Source organism: Monodelphis domestica, chromosome 2 (genome assembly GCF_027887165.1).
Source record: "Monodelphis domestica isolate mMonDom1 chromosome 2, mMonDom1.pri, whole genome shotgun sequence".
In the NCBI taxonomy this organism is placed as follows: Eukaryota; Metazoa; Chordata; class Mammalia; order Didelphimorphia; family Didelphidae; genus Monodelphis; species Monodelphis domestica.
Genome location: NC_077228.1, coordinates 13,706,295 through 13,717,492, shown reverse-complemented (window position 1 = coordinate 13,717,492; position 11,198 = coordinate 13,706,295). Strand labels below are relative to the sequence as shown.

At 59.7% G+C, this 11,198-nt stretch overlaps 1 protein-coding gene across 1 annotated transcript in view; it reads left to right on the top strand.

The window, feature by feature from the left end:
* Window positions 1-274: 274 nt before the first annotated feature.
* Window positions 275-11,198, top strand: part of ALG6 (ALG6 alpha-1,3-glucosyltransferase) — a 42,240-nt gene continuing 31,316 nt past the window's right edge. The window contains exons 1-2 of the mRNA XM_056815030.1: window positions 275-499; window positions 8,618-8,702. Coding sequence (XP_056671008.1) covers window positions 418-499; window positions 8,618-8,702 — 167 coding nt within the window. The 5' untranslated portion in view covers window positions 275-417. The remainder of the gene's footprint in view (window positions 500-8,617; window positions 8,703-11,198) is intronic.

Genomic DNA, 11,198 nt, shown 5'->3' with positions numbered 1-11,198 from the left:
CCTCCCCTTCCGCCTCCAGTGGGCACCCCTGGCTGGGTCGCGCGGCGCTCCGAGCGGGAGGAGACCCTCCGCCCCCGCCGAGGGCACGGAGGCCCGCACGGCTCAGGCGCCGGCGCCGAGCGCTCCCAGGCCGTCCTGAGCGGAGCTGGGGGTGGAGCCGGGCCCTCCTCCCCCCTTTCCAGGCAGTGTCTCGGGGGATTAGGGTCGCGGTGCCGTCCGTCTGACATTTGCAGTCACCGAATTTCCTTTTCCCCCCTCAGGCCACGAGGAGCCGCTGCCCCGGCGGATGGCCCGAGCCTGTCCCCGCCCAGGAGGCACGTGCAGCCGGGAAAGGAGGCTCCGAGCCGACGGCGGGCTTCCTCTTTGAAGCGGGGGGACGTCGGGGACGTGTCCGCGGCCGGCTCGTGCTCGGAGGCCATGGACGACTGGCCCTGGATGGCCCTGGCGGTCCTCGTGGGCCTCACGGTCCGCTGGACGGTGTCTCTGCAGTCCTACTCAGGTACGGCGTCCTCCCGCGGGCCTCCCTGGCCCTCGGCTTCAGGGGCTACGTCGAATGGCCGCCGGCTGCCTGTTTTCAGGGGCTTCCTCGCTCAGGGTAAAGCAGGTCCATCGGGGGAAGCCGGGAAGGAGGCCCCCCACCCAGGGCCGCTGGATGACCTGGGGGGCGAGGGGGCTTTCCTGCTTCTGTCCAGCCGGAGGTGACCGGGCCCTTTCTGGAGGCGACCCTCCGGCATTGTGGACCTCGGGTGCTCCAGCGCCCAGGGCAGCCTGGCCTCCCCCTCCTGGCTGTTTGTCCCTCTGCTGCTTGTCGGTGGCCCTCCTCCGGGGGGGCCCCTCTCTGGCTGCCCTCTGGGTGGGGGGCATCCACTGGGCTGGCTTGGGCTTGGAGACTCCCTTCCTTTGCTCCCCTTTCTCTGCCTCCTCCAGACTTTATCAGAGTGTGCCCCTGGGCGCGCCCAGAGTGCCTGGCCCGGAGGGGCCCTGCAGGCCTCGGGAGCAGATGGAAGAGGCTGCCTGGCGCTCCCCCTGCGCTCCCACAGAGTGAGCTCCCAGGCAGACGGGCCTGCTTTCCCGAAGCTTCTCCTGAGGCTGGGGGCATCCCAGTGCCGGCCCAGAGGCAGACTTGCCCCCCTCCTGCGCTCAGCAGGGCTGCCCCTGGGCCCCTGCGCCCCCTCCCCGTTCTCAGACACGTGTCTGTGCCCCGTCCTCGACTCGCTTCTGTTTCCCGAGGGTTTCGGCCATGCTTTTCCTCCCTCTCGTCCCCCGAAGCAGGCCTTCCCCTCTGGAGATGAGCGCACGCCGCCCCCGGCCTGGCCTGCCCTTGAGCTTCTCGCACCCACGTCGCTTATGGCTGCCGTCATCATGGCGGCGTACATCGTCCCGTCGTCCTGCTGCCGCTCCCCTCCGCCTGCGTCCGTTCCCGCCAGTCTTCCCAAGCTGAGAGGCCCGGTGTTGTGAGTTCAAGTCCGGGCTCAGAGCAGGCCCTTCTGCTCCGTCGGCCCCGCTTCCCTCCTTTCAGGATGGGGACGGTCCCTGCACAGCCCCAAGAGGCGGCATGGATCTGACGAGATCCTGTTTGTAAAAAACAAGACAGAACCCCGCCTGGCCTGGCCCGGAGTCCGCCTCTCCTCTCAGCCCTTGGGCACGGCGCCGGACCGGGCCCAGCTTGGAGAGGCCGAAGGTCCTCTGCAGACATCTGTGAGCCCCCGTGCCGCCGTCCAGAGCCCTGCGGACACGGCCCGAGCACCCCTTCTCCGGACAGCCTCGCTGGACATCATTTTCAGGCTTTGGAGCACGTTGGATTTGGGGGGAATAAAAGGCTTGGTTGGAGCCAAGTCTGGTGAAGACGGGCGGGCTGCCGCTTGTTCTCAAAGGCGCAGCGTCGGCTCTCGGACTGTGTCCTCATCGGTTAAATAAGGAGGCTGATCGCCCGTCTTCTCTCCTCACGCCGGGGAGGGTTCAACCGGCTCCTCTAGGAGAGGCACTTCCTCAGCGTGCCATGAGGTACTTTGTTCTTAATAACCACACGGGTGAGGCTTTGAAGGAATTCCTAAGGTGGTTCATGCTAAGTAGAAGCATCCCTGGACTATGGAGCACCCCTAAAGGAGCACGCAGGGGCTCGGGTACATCTCTAAAGACTCAGCTCTTATTAAACCCCTTTGAATGCCAGCCAGCACAGTCAGACTGGCTTAGTCCCTTTCCCTGTCCGACCACCTCCGACGTGAACGTCGGCACGAGTTGTAAACCAGACTTTGGAAAGCTTCAGATAAGCTGCCTTCTCACGGGGGTGTTTCCTCCGTACAAATGCCCTGCGCTGGTCCTCGCAGCTGCTCCATTGGGCCATCAGCTCTCTTTTTTCTGTTCAAGGGTTGGGCTTGTTTGTAATGTTGCCCGGCAGGCTCGAGGTTTCCTTTTTCCTTCTCATGTTGTCAGGAGCAATTTTACTGTGGGCTGGGGGGTGGGGGGGTATTTTTTACTAAAAACATTTTTTTTAGCATATTTTCATTTTTTATTGGAAAAACAAAGCATTTTTTTCCAAAGTAGAAAAAAGCCTGTGGGGGTGTTTTTATAAAGGCCCAGAATCAGAGGGAGAAAGGGTTCCAGTTCCCTGTGGCCCATGGAATGAAGCCTCAAGAAGGAGGCAGCTGGAGCTGGAGCCCCTTTCCCCCTGCGTTCTGCAAAGATTCCTTCCCCAGAAAAGTCTCTTTCTCTCTAACTTCTGGGCTTTCCCAGCAGTGGGATTCAGGGCCTTCTTTCCCTGCAGTTTTCTGTGCTCTTCTGCCCATCCCAGCTCCCTCAGGGAATGGCTGTTCCCTTCCTCCTGGAGCACAAGGAGAAGGGCATCTGCGGGTGGCCCAGGAGGACGTGACTGCCGGGGATGTGCCATCTGTGCAGGCTGCTGCTTCTTTCCCAGGTCGTGTACCTGAGAACAAGAAAAAATAAAATCTGCCGAGCCTTGCTGAGCAGTCCATCAATGAGAGCTTCTCCCTCATCATTAGGCACATTTTAAACTCTTGACACCTCTGGGGAGGGGGACTTCTGTGCCCTTTGGTGCTTCCTCCCATGTCATAGGTCCTGTTCGCTGACTCCGCAGGAGCCTGTGCTTGGCACGAGGCCCGCTGCTCCCTTTATTAGCCAACAAGCTGTTAAGAGAACATCTTGACGATTAACGCACAGTTAGAAAGTCAGAGCCCTTCTTGTTTGGGCGTGTGAGTGTAGAAGCTTCCAGGCTTTTAGTCCCTGTAACTGATGCTTTGGTGAGTTTCCCCTTTGCCACCTTTCCAGGGGATGACCAGGAAGTGCTCCTCCTTCTCTTAACTTGGATACGCCTCCTGCAAAGGCTGACATTAGCACATAGTGTAGATTTCCTCGTCATTTTCTCTCTTTACATTTCGGATGTTAATATACCATTTGACAGTTATCCTCCCCTTGCCAAACAATTGCCCATTGATGAATCGTCTGTTTTGGCCCTCATCACAGAGAGCAAACTGACCAGAGTTCCTGAACAAGGTGCTGGAAGGGTACCAGCATTCCATCATGTTCAACAAGCCTTAGGGGCAAGGCCACAATTGGCACCCAGGGCTTCTTAGTCAAAGAATACCATCGCTGAAGCCTGCTGAGTGGATCCTATAGGTGCATACTGAAAAGACCTGAGGGACAGCGAGGTGGCACAGTGGTTAGAGTGCCAGGCCTGGAGTCAAGAGGACCTGGATTCAAATCTGGCCTCAGATACTTCCTAGTTGTGTGACACTGGACAAGTCACATAACCCCAACTCCCCAGCCTTTGCCCTTCTGTCTCAGAGTTGTTACTAAGACAGAAAGTAAGGGCTTTAAAAAAAAAAGAAGGAAGGAAAGACTTGAGATAATCTCTCCTGGCTTTTTAGTTTCCTGTAAGAAAAAAGGTACATAATGACCATTGCTCGGTACTTACCATTTAAAAAAAAATTAGGAAGGAAGGAAATGAGCACTGATTAAACAACTGCTATGTGCCAGCTAATGTGCTATATATAATACTTTATAAATATTATCCCATTTGATCCTTACAACCTTGTGAGGTATCATTATCCCCATTGTACAGATGAGGAAACTGAGGCAGGCAGGTTGAGTGACTTGAGCAGAGTCACAGAGCTAGTGAGAGACTGTATTTATACTCCAGGCTTCCTGCCTTGGGGCCCAGACCTTCCGACCCTGGTCTTGTAGCCTTCTGCAGCATAGATGGTGTTAGAAGTAGGCTAGGCAATGCTCGGCTGATTATCAATCCCCTTCCATGTCCACGTTGTAGTTTGCCGTGGTCCCCCCTCCCTGACAAAGTTTGTGTTGTACATGATTTTAGCTGTCCGAAAGGACAGAGGGTTTCCCTTCTAAGGCATAGTCCTATGTAGTGTACGTGGCCAAAGGAAGTCTTTTCCTCCTGAATTTTGGCATAATTGTGTAGAAAACAAATATGAAAAGGGTGCTGAACAGCGCCGATTTCTTGAGAATCAGACCACCGAGTTGAAGCTCTTTCAGAGTTCAATAATAGATTTTCTTTGTCTGATTCTGCATGGAGTGTAAATGAATTTGTGGAATTAATCACAGTGGAGGGAATCCTTTTTGCCCTTCCCAAGTGAAGCTCCCTTAGGTACAGTTGGGTTGTCCTTCTGGGGTGGTTTAAGGGCACTTTAGCAGTTTAGAAAAACTTAAGTACTAATTTCATAGCCGGTGTCAGCTGAATTTATTGAACTAGGTCAGACTCGGGATAGAAACTTGTTTCTCAAGCCTAAAGAGAGTCATTATCCATTCTTCTATTTGGTAGAGAATGGTGATAAATTCCTCCACACTGACCACAAGTCTAGAGCAATTGGGGACAGGCTGGATCTGTGGGGTTTCGGGGGCAGGAAATTGTGTGAGATCTGCTTTGACCTCCGCAGGCTCCGGCCTGGAGACAGAAATGGACGGAGAAACCGTTTCACGTACATTGCTAATGGCTGGCTTCAGTTCTGTAAAATGCCGGACAGGCAGCTCGCCAGGTAGCGGAGGGACGACGCAGCTAGCAATGGTCTGCTTTGGTCACTGGTTTTCAGCGCCGAGTCCTTTAGTGCTCTTATGTGTGAAGGAAAATGCAGAGCCCTAAAGAAACTTTTATCTGCGTCACAGAACTGTGTGAACTATTTAAAAGAAAATACTAAGCCACCTAAGTACCAAAGTGCGTGTTAAAGACAGTAAATGCAGTGAAGTGTGAGGAGGAGGCGCTTGTTTTGGCCAGAATTCTTGGGGAAGATTGGCTCAGGCTAGCATGATTGAGGAGCTTTTAGAGGGGCCAGAAGGTGGTGGTGGAGGAGCTGGGTAGCTCAGTGGATAGAGAGCCAGGTCTGGACACCAGAGGTCCTGGGTTTAAATGTGACTTCAGTTACTTCTTAGCTGTGTGGCCCTGGCCAAGTCACTTCACCCTCGTTGCCCAGCCCTTACCTCTCTTCTGCCTTGGAACCAATACTCAGTATCAATTCTAAGACAGAAGGTGAGGCGAAGAAGATGGACCCGTGAGTGGGGCTGGGATTTTGGGACTGTGAAGTAAAACCAGCGGGGCAAGAAAGCAAGAGCTGAGATGTGTGCTGAAAGGAGAAGGTGGGAAGTCTCCTCCCTGGAGGTGCACCAAGCTCAAGAGCGGGCCTGCTTTTGAAAGAAAGGAGCATTGGAGACCTCGGGAGATGGCCGGACACAAAAGTCAGGGGAAGCGCCCAGGCCTCGGGTCACCATAAACACCCAGCCATAACAAGAGTCGGGTGCGAGTCGGTAAGCTTGGCCTCATCAGGGCTTCCCAAGGCCAAAGGGACCCTGGTATCTCCCAGGCCAGATGTGGTGGCTTCCATCCCGCCCCTGAGCCACAAGGAGCCTGAGGGGATGGCAGGAGAAATGGAAGGATTGGTGTCAATGGGGGAGAGATGGGAAAGGTGGAAGGGGCGAGGCGAGGCAGGGCAGGGCATCAGGGCCAGGAGCAGGACTGGCTTAGAAAGGAGAACAATACACTGAAATGGTTTTGACATCACTTGATCTAGCGGAAGAAATGTCTGACCCTCGAGGAGGACCATCTCTGCAGTCTGTTTCACAGTTTGATCGTTGTGGCCAGAGCCCCGGCAGGGCAGCGGTCAGGAGGTCTCGGCACCCTGAAAACCCCAGCGACGATCTGGGTGGTCTCCAGGGGAGTCTCGTTCGTATACGCTTGTAAAGTGACAGGCTTCATCCCCAGCACCAGAGGCCATCCAGCAAGGCACAAAACAGCATCTGAAGAAGTCCGTTTCCATGGAAGATGGACTTCTGGGCCGGCTGGGCTGGGGTCCCCTGCAGCTGTTTTCTCCTCTTCCGGAAGATACTCTGTTCGTGAAAGGGGATTTCTGGGAGAGGGGGAGGGGCTCCGGGACGTCCTGGGGCGGCTCAGATCAGTACCCTGAAACAGGACGCTCCGAGTCAGCTCCCCGGCGGCCAGGCGCCTCTGCTTGGCCTGAGGGCCGAGAATTCAGACGGCCAGAAGGGACAGGAAGCAAAGAAGTACATCATCGCACAGCTTCTCACAGGAGAGCTGGGAAGGGACAGCTGCCTGACAGGACCTTCGCCTCTCCCTGGGCAGTGGGGAGGAGTTTCATGAGCCGCCCTCCAAGAGCGAGTCTGTTCTTCGGCAAGGACTCAGAAGAAGCCAAAGCCCAGCCTTCGCTAGTGCTCTTTTGTCCGTCAGTCGCCGCCCTGCAAAGTCATAAAAGCGTCCTTCTGCCCCGTGGCGGCTAGTCAGGCGGCTCCTCTTTTGAATCCAGGGCGCTTCTTGTTCCGGGTTTCCTGGGAGTAGATTTAGGCCATCGCTTCAGCCGGCGACGAGGCGACATCCTTCTCCAGGTTCCCACCCGCCCATCAGCGGCTGCTCTTGGAGAAGGGGGTGAGGAAGGGCCAGCGTCTGCCTCACCGGAGTCCATCCAAGGGACTGGAGAGTCCTGGCCGGGACGGGAGGCAGCCGGACCCAAGGAAGACTTCTGGGAAGCAGCCGAGGCCCCCCCAAGGGGCAGAAGGAGAGCAGCACCGTGGGAGACACCACATGCATTTAGGGCTCAGGGAGGCCCCTTGGGAAGGCCTGTGTGTGTGTCCTGCGCAGCGAGCACGTACCGGAAGCCGTTCTCCAAGCTCGCTGACCTGGCGGAAGCTGAGGGCTGCCCCCCCCCCCCCCCCAGTCAGACTGGAGCAGGAACGCGTGTCTGCCTCACCAGTGCCCGGATGTGGCCCTGCCCAGGGGGAGCTGGCGGCATCTCCCCACGTCACGGACCCCTCGGGATGATGCCTCGTCGTCCCCTGATAGGACACGGCGGCGCCACGGAGGGACTCCGGCCCGAAGGGGCTGAATTGGGTTCTCTCTGACGACAGTCTGGAGGGAGGAAAGCGAAGACTTCCTGACGCTGAAACAGGCCCAGCCGTCCGCCCACAGCCTCAGTTTCCCTTTTGTGTCCTCCCGACAGACCGCTGTTGTGTTTGTCCCTCTGAAGAGTCCTGAAGGAGAGCCGGAAAGACGGCCCAACGAGGGGGGGTGGGGGGGCTCCTAATTCAGCAGAGCTTCTTCTCCCCATCAAGGCCGAAAGAACGTCTCTGAGCCCCCCCCACCTGGTGAGGGAGCCGGATTTCTGCTCCGGCCGGGCCGGAAAGACAGTCACACGTTTGGGGGGGTCGGGGGGGCGTATTTCGATTTACGTGTGCGCGTGGAAGTCCACATGTGAGCGCATGTACAAAGGCAGCAGGCAGGGCGCAGGCGTGTGGAAGCGCGTGTGTCTACACATGCAGAGGCGGGAGGAGCCCAGCTCTGGGTGTCTGCACCCCTCTGTGCAGTGTTGGGTGGCCAGAGCGCGGGGCCGCGTTCAGATTTGGCCTTAGACACTGGACAGCTCTGGGCATGTTTTGCCTCCATTTCCTCAAGTGTACAGGGGAATCCTCCCAGCCCTTCGCTTCAGGGTTGGTCTTTGGAGGGCTTCCCCGTGCCTGGCCCAGAGGGAGCCCGTGTCGCTGCCCTTCTCTGGGCCCAGACAGAAGGGCGGGAGCATCTCGGGACAGACAGTAGGACCAAAGGGGCCCCTCGGGCCGGGGGAGGGGCGGCTGAGGCGGCCCCCCAGGACCCCCGACTCCGAGATCCTGAGGCACGCACGAGCTTGGGGAGCAACAACCCCCAGAGTGCTTTGCCCCCTGGGGGAGGGGAGTCCTGAACCTCTGGCTAGAAACAAGCAGGACCTCGTTTGGGGCTTCCGCTCTGAGTGGAACAAACTCATAAATGAGGAGATAAATCCAGGAAGGCGGCGCCCAAAAGGACCGTGGCGAGAGGCCCCTCGCTGGCGGGGGGCTGGGGGGCTCCCTGCCTGGAGCTGGCGGGGCCTGGCTTCCAGTGTGGCCTCTCCCACTCCCTGAGGCCGAGGACAGGAACTGAGGGTTATCAGAGCCGGAAGGAGGCTCCCAGGGCGCCCGGGGACGTGCCAGGGCTGGTTGGGGCACGGCCAGGCCGGGCTCGGACGTCCTGCGGGGGGGGGGGGGGGGGGCTGGCCCAGAGCAGCTCCTCAAAGCAAAGGAGCCCAGGGGCCGAGCCCTCGGCTGCCTCTCCTCCTCCCTCTCTCCCCAGGAGCCGGAAAGCCGCCCATGTTTGGAGACTACGAAGCTCAGAGACACTGGCAGGAGATCACCTGGAACTTGCCGGCCAAGCAGTGGTACGTGCGTGCCGCCGGCCCCCTCCCCAGCCCGAAGGGGAGGCAGAGCTCAGAACGGGGGGGGGGGGGGGGGCCCAGGCGTGTCTGAAGGCCGCACTCCTAGGCGGGACCCCTGATCAGAAATCTCGGGCGCTGGTGCTGGAGAAGCTGGCAGGATGGGCTCCAGGGCTTGGCTCGGCAGAGAGGGAGGCACTTCCTTGTCAGAGACGGGAGGGAGGAAGTCCTGGGTTCGGGTTCTGGCCCTCCGCTGAGCAGGGGGACGAGGGGCGTGGAGAGGAGGAGAGAAGAGAACGCTGGGGGAGGCCGGCCCGGGGCAGGAGGCTGCGGATCATTTGGGCTGGCGGGGAGGGTGTGCTTGGGGCAGCAGGGCAGTGACTGATCTTTGGGGGAGGCCCTTTAGCCCTGTGGGGCGGCTTCTCCCCACTTGGCTGGGGAGGGCGGGGAGGAGTCCCCCAGGGCTGAAGCAGAGGCTTGGGAACCTGGGCCAGGGTGGCCGGGAAGTCGGGGTGAGGAGCTGGTGGTGGCGCCCGAGAAGTGACGGAGGACGAGGGATCGCTTCGGGCAGAGGGCGAGTTGCAGGGCCAGCTGGGCTAGAAGAGGAGCCGGAGCCCTTGGTGGCACCCTGGAAAGAGCCGGGCCGGGTTTGCATCCCGGCTCTGCTCCCTGCCAGGCCCCTGCTTCTCCCCACGACCCCGAGGGGATCCCGAGGTCCGCCTGCCCTGGTCAGCTCTTAGCTCCGTCCTCCTTCCCGTCTCTTCCTCCTGGAGCTCTCTGGAGTGGCCCCTTTCCTGGGGGCCTCCTCCCTCCCCGGCCCAGCTCCGGCTCCCTGCCTTGCTCTCGTCCCAGGGCCGGGGCTGCTGGCCGCTGTCCGTCGGCGTGTTCTCGGCCTCCGGCCCGCTGTCCGGCTGTTGTAACTCAAGCGAGTACCTACCAGCCGTTGTGTTTCATGAAGTTCATTAGCGGAAAAGGGGGATCAGCATCGACTTCAGGCTCTCACTCTTGGTTCTCAGCCCGCGGGCCGTCCAGCCTGCCACCGGGAGGGGGAGGGGAGGGTCACCCGGCCACCCTGCGCCCCCTTTCATGATTCATCTGGGAATCAGGAGCCATTGGTTCCCCAAGTGGCTCCGCAGACGTCGGGGGACGCGCACCGAGCGGGGAGGGGCTCTCCTCCGGCGCACGGTCGGGCCTCGGTCGCCCCGTGCGCGGGGCCGGGGCTGAGGCTCTGCCGAGGCCAGGCTCAGGGCAGAGACGTCGCCAGCGTCAGGGGCCAAAACGCCCACCGCGGCAGCGCCGCCTCCGTAACTGTGCTGTGGTGGCGGGTCTGCACAGGGAGGGAATCCTGGAGCCACTGAGGCCCCGGGCTCTTCTAGCCGCGGCTTCCTCACCTGTAAAATGGGCCCAAGGACGGGAGAACGGGGTGTGAGCCGAGCGTCCAGCCACAGAGCCCCGCGTGTGTACAGGCCGGCTCTCTTGTCACTCAAGAGGTCGTGAGGGGAATCGGGGAAGTGAAAGCCAGAATGACCAGCCAGCAGTCACAGAGGGCTTAAGTGGCAGAACCGGGAGTCGAACTCAGGGCCTCTGATTCCAAATCCCAACCTTTACAGGGCATGGGCCGCCCCTCCCAATGTGCTGAGCCTGGGGCTGGGGGGAGCCGGTCAGGAGGAGCCACCGGGCTTCATGGTGAGCTGGGAAGTGGGTTTTTGGTAGCTCCCAGCCTTGGCTTCCTCGGCTCCTGCCCTTGGCCAGAGCTGAGGGAGTGGATCTGAGGTCACTGGGGGTTCCACGGCCTCTCCACAGACCCCTCGTCCCACCTCCCACAGAACCGCCTTCCTTTGGGGGCTCTTCTCCGTCTCTTTGTCCCAGGCCCCCCCAGATTCCCCCCGGGGCCTCTCTCCTTTATTCCAGGCTCCTCCATGTGCTTTGGGAGGCTGTCAGCCTCTCCCCAGATGTTGGCTCTTCCCGATGCCCACAAGTGTGTCCCGAGATCTCTGGGTGAGAGTGACTGCAGCCCCGGCTCCCAGGACCCCCTTGTCAGCAGCATTGGCACAGCGCCTGGCACCGGAGTGGGGCCGGATGGATGCTTTTTCCTTCCCCTTCAGACCAGCATCCAGACATGGCCCCATGCCTAGGAAGAAAGCCAGGTGTCCCCTTGGGCCTGGGTCCCGCCTTCTCCAGGGGCACCAGCAGGTCTGATGGACCTTCCTTGATGGCCATCTTCTTGGGTCTCCCTGCCTCCTGCAGACTCTCCTCCCTCATCGTGCCCGAGCTCTTAGCCCTCCACTCGGGAAGGGGGTCAGGGAGGCAGTGGTGGCTTCCCTTGTCCCCTCTCCATCTCTCTGGGCCCTCCACCAGCTGATACCAAGCAAGGCAGCTGGCCTTTGGAGGCTCACTGAGACCCTCGACGATGTGAGTGTGCACCTGGCAGCAGACGCTGTGAGGGGCAGCCTGGCGGTGCCTGGAGCTGCCGACTGTGTGAGGCAGAGCCAGAATGGAGGA